The 24,898-nt window shown below is 34.3% G+C and overlaps 2 protein-coding genes across 3 annotated transcripts; both read right to left on the bottom strand.

Annotated features, from left to right (window-relative positions):
- Positions 1–6,211: 6,211 nt before the first annotated feature.
- LOC133862201 (3-epi-6-deoxocathasterone 23-monooxygenase CYP90D1) lies at positions 6,212–12,068 on the bottom strand. Its single transcript, XM_062297965.1, has 8 exons — positions 11,730–12,068; positions 11,317–11,641; positions 10,581–10,730; positions 10,226–10,471; positions 9,433–9,522; positions 9,157–9,342; positions 8,924–9,045; positions 6,212–6,681 (listed from the first exon to the last, which is right to left on the bottom strand). Exons 1-8 carry the CDS (start codon positions 11,963–11,965, stop codon positions 6,588–6,590), a joined length of 1,449 nt encoding a protein of 482 aa, XP_062153949.1. The 5' UTR covers positions 11,966–12,068; the 3' UTR covers positions 6,212–6,587.
- A 6,374-nt stretch (positions 12,069–18,442) lies between these two features.
- Positions 18,443–24,119, bottom strand: LOC133865008 (uncharacterized). Of its 2 annotated transcripts, none has more exons than XM_062301469.1 (3): positions 23,978–24,119; positions 23,636–23,821; positions 18,443–18,921 (listed from the first exon to the last, which is right to left on the bottom strand). In XM_062301469.1, exons 1-3 carry the CDS (start codon positions 24,018–24,020, stop codon positions 18,617–18,619), a joined length of 534 nt encoding a protein of 177 aa, XP_062157453.1. In that variant the 5' UTR covers positions 24,021–24,119; the 3' UTR covers positions 18,443–18,616. The 2 variants fall into 2 exon arrangements, with proteins under 2 accessions (XP_062157453.1, XP_062157454.1); XM_062301470.1 differs by having other exon boundaries at positions 23,636–23,795; positions 23,978–24,079.
- Between the last annotated feature and the right edge of the window lie 779 nt (positions 24,120–24,898).

Below are 24,898 nucleotides of genomic sequence, written 5' to 3'. Positions count from 1 at the left end.
AACCGAAGAGGTGAAGAGGCAAACTAAGTTGAACTAATTGAACTAAGTGTAAAAAAAAAAAAGCCTCAATCCATTTTGGCATTCAGTCGTTGGATCTTCACCCTATGCGATCCAAGCCATACAATCAAGAATTTGGCTTTTTGATGACTGTTTGATAAACGGAAGAGGCAACTAAGACTCTTAAAGAACAAGCGTAATTCGCGTGAAAAGGAATTGATTCTACCTTGACTCCTTGAGCAACATGTGAGGCATCGTCCAAGATGAGATTTAGTGGACCAAGTGGTGATTAGTCAATATATGTTGCCAATTAATTACATGATTGAAAATTATAAGCCCTGTTCAGTGTTCTACTTCTGCGTCATTGGAAAAACTTGTAACTTGTAAAAGTTAAAAAGGCTTGTCTTCTAAAATATATCCTTATTATATATATATATATATATAATAAGGATATGTATGTATGTATGAACGAGCCCATCGAGTCAAGTCAAGCTTCCATGAGTTTTTTTCTCGACCTAACCCGAGTCGAGCCGAGTATTGGCATGTTCAACTTGTTTATTAAATGAGCTTAGAAAAATGTTCAAGCTTTTGTTCGTTTAATAAACGAACCGATCCTGAGCCGAGCTAATCTGAGCTAAGCCCGAGCATGTTCATGAGTAACTCTGCTCGCTTACAACCCTAGGCACATATCAACATTGTGCATTATAATCATAATCATGGCATATATCAACTGTAACGCCCCGCTTTTACAAAAAGTGTAAGTGAAAATTTTTGAATTTTCACGTGACATTACTATCTCATCAGAGTTAAATGTTGCCAACGAAATATATAAATATAATACAGACTTGGGAATTTAAAAACACTTCAGAGCTTCTACTGAAATACCTCAAAATAGATATAATAAGTAAATCAGCATAATTATACAAAAGTAGTAGTAGTCATGCCTCACAAGGCATATATAATTCTACAAGCCAAATGTCTAGAGTTTAATAATTACATAACGGCAGAAATATAAATATTGTTTCTAGAACTAGGTTAATGAACTACATCATAGTAGTTCCCAAAAAGGAGGAAGTCTAGCCTCAATTATTAGTATTAGGATCCATCTAAAGGTTTGGATAATCTTGATATTATTTTTCTTCATAACCTGTATTATTACACAATACAAAGAGAAAAACAACAAAACGGAATACCTAAGTGAGTCTGTTGTTTCCCATAACATAATGAGTGCTGATTTATTTAATAAATGCAACATTATGCAATATGGCTTTATAATCACATGTATATGCAATATATAATCTATGGTCGCGAGTCATAGACATAGATGCTTTATGATTATGTTTATATTCAATCTATGTCTATGACTCTCAACCATAGATTGAATATAAACATAATCATAAAGCAGTGATATGACAGTTTTAAGTTCAGAGTTTTAGGTATTTCCCTTTTTCCACTCCTCTATTGGCCTAGGCACGGTTAGCGTCTTATTTGAAGCATGAGCTTCCTTACTTAAGTTTTAATTATATTTTTTGGGAGCCTAGGCTCCTGGAAACCTGAGTCTTCCCTGGTGACCTAGGTATACCAGTTTTTGTATTTATTATTCTCTTTTTCGGTACTTCTACATTCATTGCACCTAGGCAACCAATGAATCGTCATGTACCACTGTGGATCTAGATCCACAGCTTATTATTAAACAGATTATTAAAATAATAAAATATGCAAAGTTACATGCGCAAACAAGTAAATAAAGCAGTAGACACAATATTATAGGAAAAATTCACCAGTTTCGTCCTCAATAAGTATAAAGATACTCACTATTTTTGCTCCAAAGGCTACATTCAGAAACCGTATAATCAAGTGATAATACTAAATTAGTGAAAAACATTATGAGAATGTTCATTACTACTACTTCACTTATTTATTAGAGGCTATTTTTCTATTACAACAGCTACAAATTTAAATATAATAGTTATATAAACACAATCTCGTCTTATGTTATCCTATAAAATAATTTCATTTATGAAAATGGACGCCATAAAACATCATAAAAATGATTAGGCAGCATAACGGTGCTACTGAAGTTGTTCTATTTTCTATTAGATGTATCTTTTTCTAAAATACTATTAGACATATATATATATATATATATATATATATATATATATATATATATATATATATATATATATATATATATATATATAGCACATAGGAGTTATATATCCATTAAAGCAAGTTTACAAGTTGCACTTAATAAAACACACACACACACACACATATATATATATAATCTTGCACCTTTTATCAAATACACAACTCTACCCACATACATATACACATATTTCACATATACATTCACACCCTCATATATATTCATCACACATAACACCTCATGACAGCAACATATGTAAAACTCTCCAAGTGTCTACCTTTATCATCCACATAACTGGTTCTATTCTTTAACTTATATATATATTCTTTAATTATTTAAATTATTTCCTATTGATTTGCTGTTGGTGATCGGCTGTGGACTCAAAAGAAAACTCCTCTGTTAAAAACAAGAAGAGAAGGTTACATTGTCCATACCCGGTTATTACATCACTAGGGAGAAAAGGAAAAGTAGAGCATAAATTAAGGAAAAGATACACTGAATCCAGAGAGATAGAATGAAGAATTACCTACTGAAATTCACACAAAATAATCCAATGAAGAGAGGGAAAACTGGTCTGGAATAGAACACTCAAAGTTGAGTTGAAGGTTGCTGGTTTTTGGTTCAAAAACAAGGAGAAAATTCAAATGTTGTTTTCTAATGTTTTGTTGGGAAATGAGAGGTGGTTTAAGGCTTCATCTCTGGTTTTCTAAGTGTTGAAAGCTTAAAGAAATAAGAGAATTCTATCATCAAAGTTTCTGCACTAACAGAAACTAAAACAGAACATAACGTCTGCTACGTGGGCTTGTTGAATTTAGTACTTTGATGCAGGATCTGATTGTACAACTGCTCATTATATAGGAAACTTGAAGGGCTGGGATCAAACCAATTAGGAAGTACTTCAATGGCTGGATTGAAGCCAACTAATCTCCCAAAATCATAGCCCAAATCCCCTCAATCTATAGGTAATGATTGCTTGATATATATATAAAATCTTGTTGGTATTGAACCAAATTAGGCTAACTAGAGTAACTAGATGGGGATATAATCATCTGGAACCAAAATCATGGTATGGGTTTAAGAATCAAAGGTAGAAAATTGACATTTGCAGCTTACACGTAAACTGCATCGCACTGGATAATTAAGGCGCTCGATCGACTTTGGTTAATAATATTTTTACTTATCCAATTTATGAATATATATATATATATATATATAATTCTATTTAATCTATAACTAAAAATAATTAGGTCTTATACCTATGCACACACACACGTGTAAATATTATTATATTATTATCTGTGCATTATTAACCTAAGTATGATATTTTTCGGGTATTACATCAACGTGGAGATACTTCTTGCGCATTATATCATAATCTTAGCATACATAAACATTAAGGTATTTAAATAAAACTTGGCATGTGCAGCTATGTAGTGAAGCTCGAGATCTCCCAAATGTGACAAATTCATTTGCAAAAGCATACTTATCATTCTTATCGGGGAGTTTATGGTGTTTACTTACCTTGGTTGCGGAGTGTTTGAGTATCTTCTCCCTTTTTCTTTTTCTTTTTCTTTTTTTAAAAAAAAAACCTCGACTTTCTTTTCTTTGAATTTCTTAGTGAGGAGTCTCTCTCTACTTCTTTCTTTCTTCGGCATTCCTTTGTGAACAAAGGGGAAAAACTTCTTCTTATATACTCATTTTCTACATTTTGTAATTATTTCCGCACTGTTTTAGTTTGTAGGGTCTATTGTTGGGAAGCTCATCCTATTTTTGTTTTTAGGATTATTAGCCCCTGAGGTGTGTCCTCGCGGCTAGTGCGTTAATTTATATATATATATTTACTCTTTAAGCAAGAGATGACTATTACCTCTTCTTCTTATAGCATCCCACGAAATTGGCATTTTCCTCTTAACAGCTCACTAGAATATCATGAGGCCTTTAAGGACTTTGGGATGCTATAAACTACTTCTTGGGCTCCAATGTTAGTCCAAAACGACAACACCTTGAATCAATAACTTCACTTGTTGTTCACCTGTAGAAATTCACAATCTTACACATTAACCCTCATTAGCCATGACACTAATCACCTAATTAATTTGTTGGTCACTCTAAGAATTACTCATCAGTTTTCTTAAGAATTCGAGGTCCAACTTGAGTGTTGTATATTCAACCTAAAATTTACTTATCTTTATACAAATATATTCGCCATTTTGAGTTGTTATTTGTCCAAAAATGTTACAGCAATATTTATGGCCATATTCATCTATATTTCTCCATAAAAGATTTCATCAACTCAGTAATCTTTGCCAATATTGATCATAATATCACATGATATAAATCCTCAAGATATTCCCATAATTTTTTTTTTTTTTTTAAAAAAAATCCTTAAATTTACTGAAATAATCCATGTCTTGGGAAATTATTCTCCAACTTAGCTCAAAATAATTTATCATATAATGCCACTACAAATAGATTCATCAATCTACTTTAGTTTATTTATGCCTTAAATCAAAAATTAAGCCTTAACAATTTAAGGCCCATTAGATCAACTAAGGCCTCAAAATAAAAACCCATAACCATCTTGGTTCAAATTCTTCTAAACCCCAAAATGATATCATTTAACAATATAATGCCTCAAAATAATCATAATCTGTACATTAAAGCCTATAAAATTAAACTTTCAAATAGTAAGTACTTCAAGACACATCTTTCCTCATAAAGGGTTATAATTTCTAACTAAATAATTTGTTAACTATACTTACTGGGTACTTATGACTTTATGAGCTGGGTATCACAAGGAAGCTCATTTAATTATTCTTTCTACAGCATCTTGAACAATATTTCCAAGCCCATAATAAAAAGACATGACATTAATAGGTCTCTCTATCTAAGACCTTGCGTGGGCCGATAGAACCCATAAGAACTCCCATTAAAGAGAAGAAAAATAGGCATAATGCATCATTCGAAACCAGGTTTGAACGTGACTGCAAACGCAACAATCAAAGATGAGAGCAGAATGCCCCGTTCGCAATTAGGTTCGAACAAGATTGCAAACGTGACAGTTTGAGAATCCACCCAATATGCTACAGAGGATATCGATTTCCAGCCAAATTTCATTAAAATCTCGGCATAGACTAATTTCCACATTAGTTTAGACTTGTCATTTTAATTTGTTGAGACTTTCTTACTTTAGATGATTTTATTGCCTTTGAGATTTAGTCTCTGTAATGTTTCCTTCCTAAATGATTCCCCCCTTCTTCTTTTTTTCCCCACCTTCCTTTTTTTTTTTTTTTTTTTTTTTTTTTAAGTTTTAGTTTTCATCTTTAGGTGATTTTAGTTAATGTTAATTATAAGAAGACAGCGTATACATATACACTAAAAGGATAGTTGTGAATTTGAATTTTTTTTTTTTTTATACGTTGTATGAAAATTCAGTCATCTTCAACCTTTATCACTTTCGCTAAGTCAAACTGAAAACACATAAAGGTAATAGCATTCACTCTTTTTGTTTTGAAAGAATTGAATGTAAATGAACTGCTCACACGTGTATGGAGGAGCTAGCCATCCAATATGTGAATTCCTGATTTAAATACACTGCGGCACTTGTTGTTCTATAACACTAACAGCAGTTACCCTATATTGATTCCCTTCCTTATATTTAGAGAAAATTTCATGAAAAAAACAACAAACCTTCCACAACAGATGCCCTATATTTAGATAGGGGATTGAAAATAAATAGTACATAATTCCCTATATATACATGTTTACTATTCATTCCTTATGTATTAATTGATAAAATAAGAGTAAAAAAATAATATTTAATTGATATAAGGAAAGGTAAGTGAATCTATTGTATGCTGTTTTTTTATAGAGAAGCAAAAAGTAGTTTTGTTCCCTAAATATAAGAAAAATAATTAGAAATCTACTGCTTGTGTTCTAAAAATTCTATTGCTTAATTATTGGGACCCATGCACACAAATCATTTTCTATGCATTGCCCACTAACTTATCAAAAGTTTGCATGCTCTAAATTAAAAATAAAAAAAATGAAAAGAAGAAAAAAAAAGCCAAAAGTAGCTCTCTTGGTCCCCTTATATTTTAATTGGTACATACAAAGGTAAAAGAGGGAATTTTCTTGCCCAGTTAAAAAAGGAAGAAGTTAAAAGAGAAATGAATGAGTGAATAATTAAAAGGGAGATATTCAAGCGGGTCCTACAAAATTTTTGTACTTGTAGTGTCCATACGTGCAATAGCTAGAGAAAGAGGACAAATATGTCAGCTTATGATGCCCTCCTCCCCCACGTGTGCGCTGTAGGCAATTTACTGTTCTCCCCTTTCATGTCTCTTTGTCTTTTTCATGTCTCTCTTTTGTATCATTGTGTCTCAAGTCTTTTTTACTTGGGAAATTTTTTCTCTTGGCCAAAGCAGCAGCTCGACTCTCAAGGGTCCCCTCTCCTCTTCACCCAAATAGGCATCCTCCTCTTCATTCTTACGGTGGGAAAGTTAACAATTGTATCTTCTTCAGCCACCCACCTGCATGAAAATGATCATAAACCTCGATCTTATTAAATATTGAGCATTATTTAACATTAATGGAGAACAGTAAACCCCAATTATCAATTAGGTACGTACACTCTTTGTTGGTGAGGTCTAATTAAGCTGAGTTGGTTAAGAGATTATTTAATGGATCTCTATGATGCAAGCTAGCTAGCTAGCTAGGAGAGGATCGATGTAAAAGGAATTCAATTACAATATATACAAATACAATCCCTATAAGATATTAAATAATCATTGATTATGTTGCTCAGAAAATAAATGATTGATATTATATATATGCATAATTTATAATTGTTTCAAACAAAGGCAGTCAAAGGATTAGACCAATATATATCAGATTTGGTTTTCCAAGCTAGCTAGGACTAACTTTCAGCCTTTAACACCTAATTTTCCGAGTCTTCGATTAATTAATCTGGACATTCTAATTGACCATATCGTAATCTCTTAAGATATATTATTATTGCTTGATTCCAGCAGTGCTACTTACGGCAAATTATCACTAGCTGCCAGATGAAGACATAAAATAAAAGTTGTTCAAGAATCATGTTTTCGATGCACTTGACCAGTCAAAAATTTATTGGATGGATATATATATATAAGCCAATGGATAAAAAGAGAGTCACACATGAATGTACTAAACATTGAGTTAGGTATATGGAGCATCACCTGTTCCATCACGATTTGGAAATCTTTTGGGTTGAAATTTCTTACAAATTGATTTATAAGAAATTAAATACAAATCAATTTAATTTTAATAATAACATGTGTCTCTTGCACATAAAAATTACGTTTTTCTTTTTTTTAATTGCATGTACTTCTCACATTTTTTTTAATATCTTAAATGACACATGTCACTTTTAGATGATGATTTGTATGAGTTCCCTATGATACAAATCATTTTGTTTAAAATTTGTGTCCAACACAAAGAGACTTGATTTTATTTTTTAAGGTCTCAGAGTCTAATTAGCCCATTTCAAAAACAAATTTCCTAGTCTAGCTTCTCGGGTTTAAGCCATTTTCAATCAAGAGAGATGTTAGACATTATTCCGCGTGTTCATTCATCTCCGGTCCATCAATTTTGCAAATTAGATGTATGGAGATGAACAGCGAAATGATTTCTATCATTTTTCTTCAATCAAATCTTTCTATGAGATTTTCCATAAATATCCTTATAGAAGCCATATGAAATGTCAATTATATCCTACAAATTATAAATAAATATATAAAAAGCCACGAGGTGATGGTCCAACCACCCCAAAGGGGGCTTGATCACCATCCCCTCATCATTTTTTGTTTCCTTTTCCAATATTAATATATTAGGAGAATAATTGATATTTTATGTAAATTATGTATGTTGAGGAATTAACAGGAAATCTGATACTACTATTGTAAAAAAGTTGAAATCGAGGGAATTTTTTGAAAATGGACCAAAACTCAAGATAATAATTTTTTTTTAATATAATGCCCTACTTGGATAAATATGTGAAATATATATGTCAGGGTCTCACATGCATGGTTAATGCCAAAGGGTGGTTTGTAAGCAAGCAACGAAGAAGAATCTTTTAATAAAGTAAGAAAAGGATGCCTTAGCTGAAAACCTAGTGAACCAAAAATGACAGGTAGTTTGATGTTTTCTTGCAATGTTTTGTCAATGTCATGTGCAAAAAGTATAGAAGAAATCCAGTGCATGTTTTGGCTCGACAACCTTTGGAAAGGACTTCGCTAATTTCTACCATAAAGCATAAGGGATTTTTTCAGCTCAAAAGCTTTAAGAATGAAACTACTTTATATTGTAAACAGAAGTGGTCACTTTCTTTAGGTTTCCATCAAAAGATTTAAGATCTTTCCATTAATTGATGCATATTTACAAAGCTTTATCTTTTTTCATCAGGTGGGGTAGATGATCACACCAGACTATAATGATAAAAAAAGTTCAACAATAATCGATTGAACAAAGAAAATGAAATCATTTCAGAGAGAGAGAGAGAGAGAGTTTATAAATAACATTTTAACATTATATCATAGTCAAATGTATAGATCGAGTTCGAACCGTGACTTCACAGTATAATTATCTCTCATTTTACTAAGTATTTTATATGTTCGGCTTGTTTTGGCCTACACGTGAAAGAGAATATGTACCGTTAAAGTATCGATTAAGTGATTAAATTTATTCTTTACTATTAGCTTAACAATAGGGAGGGAGGGATTCTCTCGTTACCTGAATTGAGTAACAAAGTGATGTAAGAAGATGGAAGCTTCCAGCCTGGCCAAGTCAAGGCCAGGGCACAGCCTTTGTCCACCACCAAAAGGAGTGAAGCTGCAACTGCTCATGTCTTTGTCCTGAAAGGCCCCCCCCCCCATCCCATTACTCAAAAAGCTAAAATTTAAGAAACTACAAAAGATGAACAAAAGAAGACAAATGGTCGGGCCCTAGCTAGCCGGCCTCCTTACCTGCCACCTCCATGGATTGAACTTGTAAGGCCAGTCATAGTGATTTTCATCAAGATGAACCGATCTAAAATATGCAAAAACACACCATCCTTTTGGTATCAAATACCCTTTTATTTCTACATCTTTCATGGCCTTTCGCATCACGCCAATTATAATGTTTCCCATCCTTAGAGTTTCTGTAATCACCTATAGATGAACATATAGAAGGCACAGCATTATTTATATGGTTTAATTTCCTTTACTCTTTTATCAGTTCCATATATATATATAACTTACAGTTTGTGTAAATGGTAATGATAAGTAATCACTCCAAGACAAAGGCTGCCCAAGCTGTGCTTTGAGTTTTTTCAGCTTCAAGTTTTCCTCCTGAGATTTTTTGTCAATATTTCGATTACAAAAAGAACACATATGCATATTGGTAGTAATAACTCTTACAAGTACATGATAAATGTGATAAGCAACCACACGTACGTGCAAGTAGTATAGATTATAAACCAATAATTGGCCCAAGAAGCATGGGAAATGAAAGAAACTTTCTATACGCACCTAGCCTTAAAGGAATAGGATCTCATCTAATATTTATTTTATAATCAGAATTTAAAGTTAAAACTACGGTATACATATAATGTTATATTATTTAAATTTTTTAAAAGACGTGTTAATATTAACTTTATATACACGTACTATTAAATACCTCAAAATAGAAAGGATATTCTTGATGGCTTTCTGTCACATAACGACCATAGTGTGAACAAACCCCGGCTATGGTAGCCAATTAAAATCTCGCTATATATATATATTCCACTTCTACTAGTAGATGTTTGACAAAATTAGTGGGAAAGGAAGCTCTCCTAGAAATGACAAATTAATCGAAAATGACATATTGACATTGTGTAAAAGTGGTCAAAAAATTGGACTTATATTTCATGCATTTCCAAAAGCTTGTGGGAAAACTGGGCTACCCGAATAGGACAAGGTTGAAATAATTAAAGTTACCTAGCTAGCATGGTATTAATAATTTTGGCAGGATATAAGTCCATTAAAAAGAGAGAAGATAAAAATTTCATACTGTTAATTGTTGTAGAGCAGTGGGGCAATCGGAGAGGAATTTTATTGCTAATGTCATAAGAACAGGCACTGAATCCTCTCCCGGGATCATCATGTCAATCATATTATCTGCTATTAGATCGTCTGTTAATTGCTCACTTGAATCATTGAGTAAAACATCAACCACATCTTTTGGAACCGTAGAGAGGCCACTATGTCTTCTAGCTTGGATTATATTCTGCACTAACTTAACCATTTTCTTTTTTGCCTGAAATTAAAATTAAAATTGATCAATATATATATATATACCATGAGGAAAAAAAAAATCAATATATATATATATATAGACAAATAAATTAACTAATTAATGAACTTGCCTGTAGTGATCGGTAGAGTGTAGTCCCGGGTATTTTGATGGGTAAAGACATGAGGCCAGAGATGAATTGTTGGAACTGTTTCTTTAGAAGCTCCATTTCTTCACCAGGATCCAAACTAATCAATGCCTTGACTAGTACTTGAAAGGCAATCTGGAGACAAAAAGAGTGATCCTAGTTACTTTTCAAAAGGACTAGTAGATAACATAATGATTATGAATCTATTATTCCAGACAATATGATTCCTGCAAATTATTATGAACCCCATAGACAACTGGTTTTCTTACTTTATACATACAGAATCATATATGTTCAAACTTAAGTAGGAGCCAGAGAGATTATCCAAACATGGATGATTGCTTTCACGAGAGAGAGAGAGAGAGAGAGAGAGAGAGTTGGTCAATCATGTACGTGCTTATTGGGGCTAGAACATCTTAAATATAGTACATGTAATTTAGTAGATTGTTATATGATTATCATATATTTAAGATGACATGACAGTAAAAATTAATTCTTGATTTTTCTTTCTTACAAGCTCTTGATTGATCCAAATGTTAATTTTCATTATTATGTCATCTTAATTATATAACAGTCGTATAGCAATCTACTAAATAGTGTTACTCTGTATAGATATAGGAAAGATAGATGACATCTTTTGTTTTATCTTGTGTCTCTATTAGAACACTTCTCAAGGAGTCTGAGAGGAAGAATAAATAGATTAGAGAGAGAGAAAGCTGACATTTTTGGATTCATCTTGGATGTATATGGGACTGTCATCTTTCCAATTTGCCAGAGATTCTTGAACATACTTCTGCATGTCCCTAGTAATTTGAGCCTTGAGATGTGGGGACTTGAAGAAGGCTCCTATGAGTCCATGGATTCTCTTTTGTAAGCTCCCATTGATAAGCAAAATAGAAGACTTCCCCATGAGCTCCGTGAGAGATTTGGGGTAAGACGGCACGAAAGTCTTTGCATCACTTTGAAGAACAAATTTACTGACTTCTGCATCCGTTGAAACGATTGTAGGACTTCCAAATATGTGTGACTTGAACACCTTGCCATATCTACATGCAAAACCCAAACATTTGCCTTTAATGATCATGATAAGCTAAATCATGACAAATATAAGATGGTTAATTTGAGAGTACTTACATGCGGCGACGTTTATCCATGAAGGTCTCAGGGCGGTCAGAGTAAGCAAAAGACACGAACTCAATGGTTTCCCCGAGAAAAGGCCATCCAAGAGTGCCTAAAGGAAGTGGGCTTCTGTGTTTTGATCTGATCAGTACTCTAAACCTGTTCCTGTAGAGAATGATGGTGGACAAGAAAATTGCTGTCCCTAACACAACCCACATATTGTCCATTATGGACATATGTTTTCCTCGCATGCACTCTCTCTCTCTCTCTCTCTCTCAAAGCTTTGGGTAGTTAAATATGCTTAATCATGGTGACCACGGCCATAAATATGGTACGCGCACGCGTGCGGGAAGAGAGAGAAAGAGAGAGAGAGAGAGAGAGAGAGAGAGAGAGAGAGAGATGTGTTGGAGCCAAGTTTGTATATATATAAAAAACATGGAATATTTGTGTTGGGGGAAGCATGAATTTCAAGAATTGCCTTAAGCTGTCTTTTACAAGGAGGCTTTGTCGTGGTGCTGGATTTACACGGGTTGGATGCTTAGCCGGCCGGATTTTAAATCGATTTGGGGTTGGCACTTGGCAGGCTTAATTGGCAGCCTAACCCGGAATAAATTGTTCAGCTCAATCACCCACTAAGCCCCTAAATTGGGAATATAATCCTCTTTATTTTGGACACTTCCTTCAATGGAAGACGAATTATTTTTTAGTCTAAATTTTATTTTATTACATTTAATTAAGGCTAGACATAATCCACGAATTTAACACAAAATTAACAGGTTAGTGTTTTGTATAATCGAGTTCGGGACAATTCGGGCCGACCGAATTAACTTGTTTAATAAACGGGTCAATCCCTTTTTAATTTTTTTTTTTTGCATTTAAATTAATATATGGTCAAAATGGATCATATTTAGATCAATCCAATACGACATGTTTATTAAATGGGTTATGCGGATCGGGTCGTATTAGGTCAAGACAACACCACTTGTTTATTAAATGGGTCATGCAGGTCGTGTCATATTACCCGCTTATTTAAATGGGTCGTATCAGAGTGAGGCTTTGACCCATTTAACTAAATTGGTCGTGTTCGGGTTGACCATATTGGGTTCACCCATGAGTCGACCCAACACGCCAACATGAATCGCGAATCCTACATCTAATGATGTGCATAGTGCCACATAATCTAAGGACGTGACAATATATTCACCATGTAACAACATATATAGACACAATTAAATTTATAAAATTTAAACGATCACCCAGTAATAAAAGAGGTAAAGGTGCAACGATAGTTAGGTTGACGCGTCAAAAGGATTTTGTTAGGGACTTTGACCTTCAATGCAAAAATGGTTGAAAATCTCCCCCACCCCCCACCAAAAAAAAAGTGATATTTGCTAACAACTTAATAGAGGTATTCAATCTGTAGTACCCCAGGATATTAAATATGATTAAGTAGGTCTTAATTAGAAATTAGGACTTTTGACCTTTGCGTTCATCAAGAACATTCGAAGCTCTCACCGAGAACGTTTGAAATCCCCACCAAGAACATTCGATGACGTGTTGTACTGTGTCAGAAGGTAATGGTGTACATGTGGGCGGATATTAACCGTTCGCATTTGCCATCTGTGCATAGGAATGCGGATAGCAAAACTACTATCTACAAGTGCGAATGCGGATAGCAGTTTTAGGGTATGCAGATGCAGTTATTATCCGCATCCGCATACCCTTTATATCTAATATATATTTTTAAATACATATTCCACTTATGAATGTGTAATATTGAGACAATTTATATTTTTTATGTTATGAATTTGTAATATTATTTTTATTATGTTGGATTTGTAATTTATGTTTTTATTTTATGTTTGTTGGTTTGATTGTTATGCTCATTGAATCGTGAATACAATAGCATAAGGGTATTTGTTGTGAGCATTGATTACCATGAATATTTTCAGGTCGTATCCATCATCCAATTTGTTTATTGGTTCTATATATTTTTAGTGTTGCATTATATTTTCAAAATAAGCCCAAAAGACTACAAATCAGTCAGAATTATTTTTAAAAGCCTTTAAAATATGCCCATTACATATCCATGAATAGAAGATAATACCCATACTTAATAACCGCGCGTATGTGGATAGTAAAAAAATGACGCGGATCCAAATGCGGATGCAGATATCTACAATGATATCCGTATTTTGCGGGTGCGGCAATTGCAAATAATCGTGCGGATATCCACATGTACACCCCTATCAGAAGGTACATCACACGCCTTCGTATGTGTGTCAAATCGTACACCGAACGATCAAAATCATACAACGAACGTTCGTCGTAACCTAAATAGTACACGAACGTTCGAGCCTCACTTGACGAACGTTCTCCAATTGGCAGATTCGTTGATCCTTATCCACTAGGACCTTTCCCCTATAAATACCCCCACCCCTCCATTTATTTTGTGTATTTCCGACACTTGGAGCTAATGTTACTCTACTAAGAGCGTATGAGATCATTTCGGTGAGAGGGAAGCATTTTCACTTTAAGAAGGTAATGCACTTATCCTAAAACCGTTCTTTTATAGCTGTTATGCTGTCGGTTTATCTTTATAGCTTTAATCATATGTTTAATCCTCTATTCATTATTATAGTCTTAATGCTAGTTTAGTATTAGCGTTTTGATGTTATTAAACGTTTTGATTCTTGCATGATGTGTTAGAACCGTATTAGGAGTATTGTTAATGTAACGACCCACCCTTAACGACACAATATTTTCCACTTTTGGTTCTCCCGAACCAGACTTCCCAAGAGGTCACTCATCCTGGTACTACTCTAGCAGAAGCACGCTTAACGGTGGAGTTCTGATAGGCAAATGGCCATCACGGCTTTAAAACGCATTGTGTTGGAAGGGTACGAATATACATATAAGTACATCCCCGTTCTCAGGCGATGTAAGACGCCACAATTACCCCCTCTTGGGACCCAGCGTCCCCGCTAGATCACCACATTCTTGGTATCCCAGCAAGTACCCGCTAGTGACCCTCATAGGCTTGTACACAATCCCCCCATCTCAGGCTGGGCAATTGCTTTGATACCATTTTTAACGACCCACCCCTAACGATACAATATTGTCCGCTTTTGATTCTCCTGAACCAGACTTCCCACGAGGTCACTCATCCTGGTACTACTCTATAAGAAGCACGCTTAACTGCAGAGTTCTGATAGGTTCATGGCCATCACGGCTTTAAAACGCGTTGTGTTAGAAATGGTGCGAATATACATATAAGCACATCCCTGTTCTCAGGCGATGTGGGACGTCACAGTTAATACCATAGGATTTGCTTAGAAGTAGTTCGGTTGAGTTTTGGTTCGAAATTGATTTCTTCTAGGAACGAACGTTCAATCTCTCTGCTGAACATTCTATCCTCGTGCTTCGAACAATCCTTGCTCATGTTTTGAACGTTTGAGCATCGTATCCTCGAACGTTTGACCGTTGATCACGAATGTTCGTGGGTCAGGCAAAATACCTACTTTGAACTTATTAGAGCATAAAATCAGTTTTAGCTTAGGATTAGAACTTATGATAGGTTTTTCTCAGATTTCGAAGTTGTGTAGCCTCAAGAGGACTTCACGGTTGAGCTTTATGATACAAGTGAATAAAAACTTACATGGATACTTGTTTTTACTTTTTTTGCATAACATGATTATATTGTGTACCAAAACTGCATGTTTACAACTCACGTGAAATATACTTTTGATTACTGTGAACTCTACTTTGCGAAAATGAGTGATTAATAACAAGATAATGAAAATTGTGAGTTTTAAAAGCATGCAGTTAAAAGACGGTGAATATTAAATTGCATCAAATGGCATGGTACACCGACATGTGCGGGATAACGGCCATGAGCTTACTATTATATAGGTTCTTCTTTATGGACAAAAGTTTATGATATGTTATAATGAGCCTTGGATCCAATGGTTGTTTTGTGACCAGTGTACCATGCTTAAATGGAGGTCACGGTTACGGACATTATTAGCAGCGTGGGCCACCTGAGGTTGGACTCGGTTAGGCTATTAATGATGGAAGGTAACGTACATATCTGAGGCACCGATATTGTATTATAGGAGACAGTGCCAATCCTATTGGAAATGGGTTAATATTCTAGGTAGACCATATAAAGTTGAACTATAATATGATTATCTTATTACAGAATATATTATAGCTATTCTACATGTATGATCATTCTGTCAAATGATAAACTGTAATATTGCATTGTTCCATGTGATTTATAAATAGCTAAGCTCACTACATAACCTATCACCATGTGTATTATTACTCACTAAGTCGTGGACTTACGTTTATATTTTTGCCACCTATAAAACACGTGTTGTTTTATAGTTAGACTATCTTTATATGTTGGATTTGAGATGGACCTCGAGGTTGATGCCGCAGTTTGGCGTAGTGGTATCAATCTAGTTATGCTTGAGGACTGGTTGCTAGATTTTGAAAATCGCTCATGGTAATTAGTATTTTTCGTGACGTTGTAGGCTTAACATTTAAGGCTTGATTGTATATTAAGGTTTAGTTTTGATCTTTTATGTCAATGATATATTTAGTGTGATTTCAGTTAATGTAATGACTCTTGATAGATATTTGGATTATAATTACTGTTGATAGAATATTTTATGTTTTTACTGCTTTGTATTCTCTTTTTGAGAAGTAAAAATCCCTTAATCTTATTCTAAGTAAAATAGGACCGAGAGACAAACCATGAAATAAATTACCAGTTAATTAATTTTTTAGAGCCTTATACAATCATATTCAGATTGATTCATGTAACACCTACGGGCACATTAGTTCCTTTGAATCATTAATTAAATTAATATTTAATTATTTAATCAAAGTAAAAAAGTACTTTGGAATTCACAACGAATTTTTTTTTATCAAACATTAGTAAGACCTTTTACTATCATAATAAATAACACCAATGTAATCCCATTAGTGATACTAACATTTTGATAATGTTCAATTTCTCATTTCCGCTATATATATATATTGTGTGTTTGACCAAATGACCCATTTTGCTGAGATGGGTTTCAGTTTGAGAATCGTGGGTCAAATTCATGGTAACATTTGGACAAGGGTTAAAAAGTTGAGATGAGAGGAATGATGTTAAAATTGTTTGGTGGGTATTATTATAAGCTATTTCAGCATAATATTAATAGATATACAAGTAGAGAGAAGTCCCCACTTGTGCATGATTGTTCTTGTGGAGTCCCCCCTCTCTTGGCAGTGGCAGCTGGGCGGCCTCGTGCGTTCATGTGAGACTCAATAAATCCAACCACAATCCTCCATCATCATCCCCTGCTTCTCAACTTTTGTCCCTCTCTCTCTCTCTCTCCCAACCTCTCATGTCACATTCATTCCCATCCTTTCTCATTTTATATGGTAGAGGCCACATGTACCTCCGTCCCTTTGCCAGCAAAATACTGTTAATTATATGAAAGCCTCTTAATCAAAAGATAATGAGTAACATTTTGGCTATATTTTTGTATAACCACAAGTAACCGTGCCCAAATGTGGAGAAAAGCAATTAACAAAAATTAAAGTCCATCTGTCTTCGGCGCTTAGGTAGCCTATTTTATGAACTTTCAAGATCTCTCTCTTTGACTGTGTCAAACAATATTCAATTCTCACAGTGGCCCATCTCTTGATTGCTTGTGTTTTTAATTGTTAAGCTCCATCCCTCAGCTTTGCTTTATCTCTTTCTTCAAACTGCCTAACTTATGATTTAAGTATCTTTGTATTTTAATCAAATATCATCATTGCATCAGATTGTTCGGCTCTCTCTCTCTCTCTCTACAAACAGTCTTTGTGTTATTTGTGAGTTTTATTCATTGCACTACATCTCTCAGAATCTTGGAGAATATTTTGGATATGTTCAAATATTGGGAACCTTAAGAGGTATATTCTGTGTTTTTTCATAACTTAAAGAGTAATTTTGGGTCAAGGAAAGCTTAGTTGGCAGTGGCAGTTGGTTTGGAACTGTTGGAAGTTTGCATATTGTGGAAACTCTTAGCACTATCCAAATTGGCAGTGTCCACGTCCTCTTTGGAAATTGTGCAAGCTCTCATTAAGCCCATCCCATGTGTATCTCCATGACTAGAAGCGTTGGACAAATATATAGAAATTTTCACCAGTAATTCGATCAGCAACTGTGACAGAAGTGTTCACTTGCCGAATTACATTTAGGATTGTTCACGCACCTGTTTGAATAGGTAAGCCACGTAAAGACTTACATTTACTGTCTGAATTGCCATCAATCAAATAACGACAACAAATTGAAACTTCCTGAGTGGCGTATTAAATGAAACTATATAGTTTTGGCTTGCATCGAAAGCAACATGAGCCAACACAGACGAGCAGGTATGGCAAGAAAAGGTTCATAGGTCACATTCCACCTTCCTAAATATCATAATTAGAAAAGGTGTTAGAGAACAAATAAATTACTCAAATAATAAATAAATAAATAAATAACTTTATGCAAGAAACTTCCTGGGTTCTTCCCTTCTTAACGTATGGTCTATATTTTCTCCTTGATAGCTGCATAAGGGATCAGTAAAATAAAAAAGGATCATCTATTGTTCTATTAGCAGAGCTGGAAAGTAATTAGTCAGTGCCATCTTTTACTGATCAGAAATCAGCATTATCCTAGTATTGAGTCTATTGACAACGAGTTAAAGAACTTCAATGGAATTAGACCAAGTTTTTGCAGACATCATTCTTGACAGACAGCTGGGATACCCATTGATATCCAACATATGTATAAACTAAACTTCATTTTCAATTAAAATGAAGAAAAATAAAATCATTTCTAGTCATCTTTAAATTTGAGAACAAGTTCTAAATAGCTAGATACTTGGGATAGATTTTGCTCGAATAAACTGTTTGAGAATGGCTTTCTCTTCATCAATGCGCTTCTTCTCTGAAGGATCTTTTGGTTTCACCTTCCTTTTCTCTTCTAATATCCACTTGAAAAGTTCACGCTGCTGATCCACTGGAATTGGTTCCTTTACCTTCACAGCCTCTTTGATGGGTGGCGAGGGTAAGGATTTTTCAGCAACAGGAGCAGTTGTAGGAGCCATTGGTGAAACTGGAGTTGCAACTTCTTCCTCTACGCCAGTGTCTTTCTTCTTTGTCCTCACGAAGAGGTAAGCTATAAAGTTCACAAAAACCTCAAATCTGATCAGAAGCAAATTAAGAGCCCTAGAGACAGAACTAAATCAAATGTTTCAAGATAGTCATTCCATAAGTTAAAACTAACAGCCTGTATATGAAAACTTCACCAGAAGCAGAGAAGAAAAAGAAAATAGATCGAGTTAGGACCACAAAACAATATATGAACACCTCTCAAATAATATATGACTAACACGTGAAGAATATCTTTCCTTTATCAGAATCTGTTCATTCTGCTTCCATGTCAATGTAATGAAACAAGTTTTACCATCATTGGGAGTTTTCTTGTAAACCCTAGTTTCTCCATCTCAAACCTGACTGCCACGGCAAACATGATAGACATAGGTCCTCTACATTAAAGCAATCAACATTTGCTCAGTGATCAGTTAAGTAGGTGACTGAGGTTGGGGCAAGTAAAAGCTGTTGTTACTCACTAGTGCTACTATATGCTTCGAGTGAGGCATATAAATGACTCCATCCTACTTTTTTTTTTTTGAAGGGACTCCATCCTACTTGGTGTCCCCGTATGTAACTCTATATGCAGGAAACTACGCACGCCCAAAGAATTGATACAAACTCGTCTGTTCAACATGTTGCCGACCATTGGTACAGATAAACCAAAAGAGCATTTCTATATGATATTGACCATATCAAGTGGTAGAGCTCTAGAAGGCCAGTAAATAATTATGCAAGACTTACATTCTGTATTGTTTTCTTCTCCCACCTTTTAGTACACGTCTTTTTTCCCACAATCACAATAATCCATACTGATTATGCTAAAGGGGTAAGAACCACGATCATGGTTTGCTACATATTATATGGATCGACAAATAAGTCTGTTACATGACCGTTGGCTGTAAGATCCATGATAAATAGCAAATAGATTACTCTAATTAGGTAACCATAGAGCTTTTCTAATAGAGTTATGAATGCGTCTAGTTACTACTGCTATTATTATATAAGAAAACAAGAAGAAAGATATTCTCCAGAGTTCTCCAAAATGAAGGAATATGCATCATTTATAAAGAATGCTGCTGTCTAGAAAGTGGGGCAACTTGCTTCGATACACAGAAACAGGCATGATAATAACATCACTACAAACAACAGCATTAATATTGAGGAGAGATGGATCCATTGTGGCAAATCTAAACAGCATACAGTTAAGTGAAGAAGATCTACCAGCAAGGAGTATAATGAAGTGTAAAGTTGCAAATGTTGATATCATGTTAAGCATACTAGGTAGGAAGATTATAATGTTCGTTTGGGTGTGTCAAGATTTCCCATTTGCGCTCTCAAAAAAATATCTGTCCAAGCGACATGGCAAACACAAATTTTTTGGCTATACATCGATGACTTGCTCTTTCCAACAGCAAAACCCATCATTTTCACCGCTACTTTAGGGTTAACAACAGAAGCAGAGCTCAAACAAATTTATCTTTCTGGTTGAAAAAGAGCACAGGGAAGGCATAGGAACTTCTACTTTTAGGTCAGAGAAGGCTTGGGTTTAACTTACGGAAAAACAAGAAGTTCACTTCAAATTTATAAATAGACGTGATAGCTCAGAAATGAATACTTTAAAGTAATATTAGCCATAATGCATTGTTAGCAGCATTCCTTAAGAAGAAAACCAAATAATAAAGCAATGGTAATAAACCTTTTATTAAGCAGCCTCATTCCTCAATTTTCTTCAACCAGGAAATAAACCTTTTATTAGAGAAGGCATGTGTTTTATATATATATAGTTTTTCAGATTGTCATTCTAGAGCTATTTAGTTCACATTCTATAGTAGGAATTTAAATAAAGAAAAGAAGAGAAAAGAAAAATATGCAAAACTACATTATTTTCCATTGTTGGGATAAAGAGAAAGTGGAGAGAAAATAAAGAGAAGAAAATGAAATTTTAGTGTGAATATTCCAAGGACGTAAGGAACTTTTTTTTCTCGTTTATGATGTCTTTTTCATTAGCAACAATAATTGAACTGTCTCTGCAAGCCACAGCTATCATTACCAGTCCACTACAGTAGCATGGGTAATGACCTCTCTTCACTTATATTCCAACATATTATAATAAGAACAACTGCATGCTACTTTGACTCATCCATCATGATGCCAGAGAAGAAAACAGAAAGAAGAAGTAATAGAGATGCCAATGCATATTACATTGGAAAAAAGAAAGTCAATGCCAACATCTTTCCGCCGGCAGCAGGACGTGCAACAAACAGATAAGGAAGTACTTTGAGGAATTATGTAGCCCGTGATCAAGAATTTTGATAATGTGGTATTCCTTATTCTTGAATTGACACAAGGGCCAAACTCGTCTTTAGCTGCATTATAACAGCATGCCCAGCCTTGATTGAGTTAGAATCAAAGCATAAAATATTAGTAAATATTCTACAGGTTTTACATCAGCACTTTATTATATATAAACTAGCTCACTCCCAAACATCCAAGCAATTCATAGTATTCTAGAAGTTTATTTCGAGAGAGGCTGGATACCTTTTTCATGGGCAAACTCACACCCACAAAGGATTGAATCCTTGATCTTCCCCTCTATCCCTTATGCCAAATGCCCTCAAATTAAAATACCCTGCCTATTATTGTATATACTGTAGTAACAGGAACTACAGACCTTGAGGCAAAAAAAAAAAATGCAGACCTTAAGAAAATAGACTTGTATTTGTTTAATCAGAGATAACAATTGATAGCTTTAGTGGCTAGCCTTTTAGAGTACCAAAACAAAATATTCAACCTTTATAACATTTCTACGATTCAACCACAGGGCTTTATTTTTGTTTCTCTAAACTCAAAAATGGACAATGAAAACCTTCAACTGCTGGAGATTTTGACAGTTCTTCAGCCATTCATGATTGCCACAAGATTTATTTCAACTCAACCAGGCTTTTGGAACTATTATTTTAATCTCTCTCCATAGACAGTTCAAACATTTCAATTAATAGTGTCAAGTATGGCGACGCCTCAGTCTCCTCTAGGTGTAGTAAAGGAAAGGCACGCATGTTGTAGGGTTGTGTACTTCGGTGGGTTGTGGGTATTCTCTCGGGTCTATGGGTTTTTTCTCGTGTCTGGTTGGGCTCTTTTGTGGGTTGTTTTGGGTTTTCTTTCTTGGGTTATGGGGTTCTTTTGCCCTTTTTTGTTAGTTGTTGCAGTTTAGCTTTTGGTGTTTCTTGTGTATACTTCCTATGTACCAAGGGGCGCCTTTACGCTTTTTTAATAAATCTTTTCTTACCTATCAAAAAAAAAAAATTGTGTTAAGTATGTATGGTATCTTTGAAAGTGAGGCACAAGTATCATACTCAACAAATCATTGCTATAAAAGAGGTATACATGTCCAATACTATTTCTGCAAAACACATGCCCCACAAGATTGGTCAATACACAAAGAAAAGGTTAAGAACTCCTTAAGACACCCTCTTAAGTTGCTCTTATGTTACATGGATTTTTCAAGTCGAGTGCGTACTTATCAAATATTTAAAAAAAAACTTATCAAAAGTCGTACATGTGCAACAAACTACAACACAGAACTACTTCTGATTGAATTGAAGATGAATAAAAGTTAAGAGATTTAGATGATTCAGCTGTGTCCATGAATCCTAAGACATGGAAAATAACAAGTATAAGGCCTAGATACACATCCACACCTGACGTGGAACCTGAGTCCATTTTACACAGGGTTTGACTAAATCAAATGTACAGTTAACAGGTATATAAGACAGTGATTGAGCAATGCCAAGGTTTGGCAGATCATCTAGACCCCCCCCCCCCCCCCCCCCCCCCCCCATCTGGGAGTCAATACAATTTTTTGATGAATAAAAAAAAATAAAAAATTACAATATTGTCATACAATTACATTGCATTCTTCCAGTTATCCAACATCGTCTCCAATACATATGAAGCCTATATGAAGAATTGATCTATCACTATAAAAGCTATCTCGCAAAGTAAATACATTGCCTTCCCAAGTTATTTAGAAATGACTCTCAATCAACCCATATTTTTTGTCTTGAAGCCATTCATCTACATATATTATAAGACACATACACACAATCTCAGAACACAAAAACAAAAGATGAGCAAGTTCCTGAATTAATCATCTAAACCATTCTCAAAAGTCGTAATATGTTTACTTCCCCTTAAATAATCTGATGCATTAGCCCCAAATTTATCACCACTCTTCCGCATGAACATTACTTGACTTTCTAGCGCATTGGAGGAGCAAAGAGCAAGAACTTTAGTAATTAGAACTACACAACCAATTCAGATTTAAATTGCCATGGAGTAAACATATTCTCACAGAATTTCTCAACTAAGTAGAATCATAAATCCCACACAAGCCCAACCTTGGAACGCCTCAAAACCTATTTAACACATTCCCCTCTGTTCACAATCACTGATCAATTGAACCAATCAACAAATCCACAGAAAGCGAGACTAAAATCCCAGCCCCTATTCTAACAACAGAATACCCATCAATAACAACATCAAGAAAAGCATTCAATAAGCTTAAAAAACATTCTTTCAAGCTGAAATCTAAAAACCCATTACACCATTTTATATGATTATCACTTTGTATACAAATAAATACCCATTTACACAAAAGTATATAAGAAATTAAAAATAAAAGAAAAGGAAAAAAGAACTTATTTCACAAAGCTGAGGAATAAGAGAAAGAAAGGGACCTCCGACAGCAAGATTGACAGCCAAGAGCATAGGCCAGAGAAACTTGTAACGCCGAGCAAATGACTCTTTTGGGGGCTGCTGAGGTGGCGGAGCTGAAGACTGAGTCTCCATTGACGACGACGACGACGATGGTGAATAAAAGTCCTTGGCTTTCTGTTGCTGCTCTTGAAATTGTTTCAGATGTGCTGTTAGTAAAAATCACAAGCAATCAATCAAAAGTCAGATACAAAAATCCCGCATTCTTGATGGTAATTGCGAAACCACTTGTTTATATATGTTTTTCAAAAACAAAAGAAGAAACGATTGTTTTCTTGAAATACAGAAATGGTAGCTGAGTTTACCTTTCTTGGGTTTGTTGGTGTAGAGCTTTGGACCTTCGCTCATCGTTGCTTCCAATTTTTCTTTTCTCTGTCAACAGTACTCTTTCTTCATCACTCACACCGGTTAAGAACTATCTAATTAACTCTTTTTTTTTTTTTTTTTCTTTTTTCTTTTTTTAAGAAAGTCTAATTAACATTTGTCACAGTTATTTAATTATTTTTTTCAATATTTTATTTTACTTAGAATGTTTTTTGAAATTGCGATTTCATAGACAAAAAATACGATATTAAATCAAATCGCAGAAAATGAACCGTTTAAAAATTACGTTTTTAAAAAATTGTGATTTGAAAACGTAGAAAACTGTTTTTTCAAATCGTAGGGAATAGGTTTTTTTTGAAACTGTAAAATTTTAAAGGTTAACCTGCAATTTTAAAGGTCAAATTGCAATTTTGTCAAACACTTAATTGCGTTTTTTAAAATTTACATTTTAAAATCACTATTTTAAAATCACACTTTTTAAAATCGCAAAACTCAAATAAACTCCTAGTCGAGATGGACCATGACGGAACTTATTTTTAAAAATAGAAATTTTAAAACAATCTTCGAATCAATGATAGTAAGTTTTGAATGAAATTCTATTTTCAAAACACAATTTCACATGAAAATCAATTTTTTTTTTTAAAGTATGTGTTTGAGGCCTTTTTTTTTTTTCTTTTTTTCTCAATCCATGTGGCACAATCTCATCTCAAGGTCAACTCAAAATGAATCATGATTTTAAGTTTCTTTAAAAAAGAGTCCACAAATCTCTATCAATGATCCTCATATTTTAGAGGGCTTATTGTCATATTTAAGTTGGGCTTTAACCCATGATCCATTTTCTCCATACAGGCTAGTTCAACAACCTCAAGAGACCCAATCATTTTTCACTCAACGATCATACG

This window comes from Alnus glutinosa, chromosome 3 (assembly GCF_958979055.1).
Source record: "Alnus glutinosa chromosome 3, dhAlnGlut1.1, whole genome shotgun sequence".
NCBI lineage: Eukaryota > Viridiplantae > Streptophyta > Magnoliopsida > Fagales > Betulaceae > Alnus > Alnus glutinosa.
This window is presented reverse-complemented; position numbering and strand designations above follow the sequence as displayed.

Bases quoted from the DNA above. Each gene is read 5' to 3' on its own strand.
- LOC133865008 (XM_062301469.1), bottom strand. From the start codon at position 24,020: ATGAGCGAAGGTCCAAAGCTCTACACCAACAAACCCAAGAAAG. The intron at 23,822-23,977 runs GTAAACTCAGCT...TTTTACTAACAG, and splicing joins CACCAACAAACCCAAGAAAG to CACATCTGAAACAATTTCAA. The intron at 18,922-23,635 runs GTCCCTTTCTTT...TGAACTTTATAG, and splicing joins TGTCAATCTTGCTGTCGGAG to CTTACCTCTTCGTGAGGACA.
- LOC133862201 (XM_062297965.1), bottom strand. From the start codon at position 11,965: ATGCGAGGAAAACATATGTCCATAATGGACAATATGTGGGTTGTGTTA. The intron at 9,343-9,432 runs GTAAGTTATATA...GTTCATCTATAG, and splicing joins CATTACCATTTACACAAACT to GTGATTACAGAAACTCTAAG. The intron at 9,046-9,156 runs GTAAGGAGGCCG...GGGGCCTTTCAG, and splicing joins TCAATCCATGGAGGTGGCAG to GACAAAGACATGAGCAGTTG.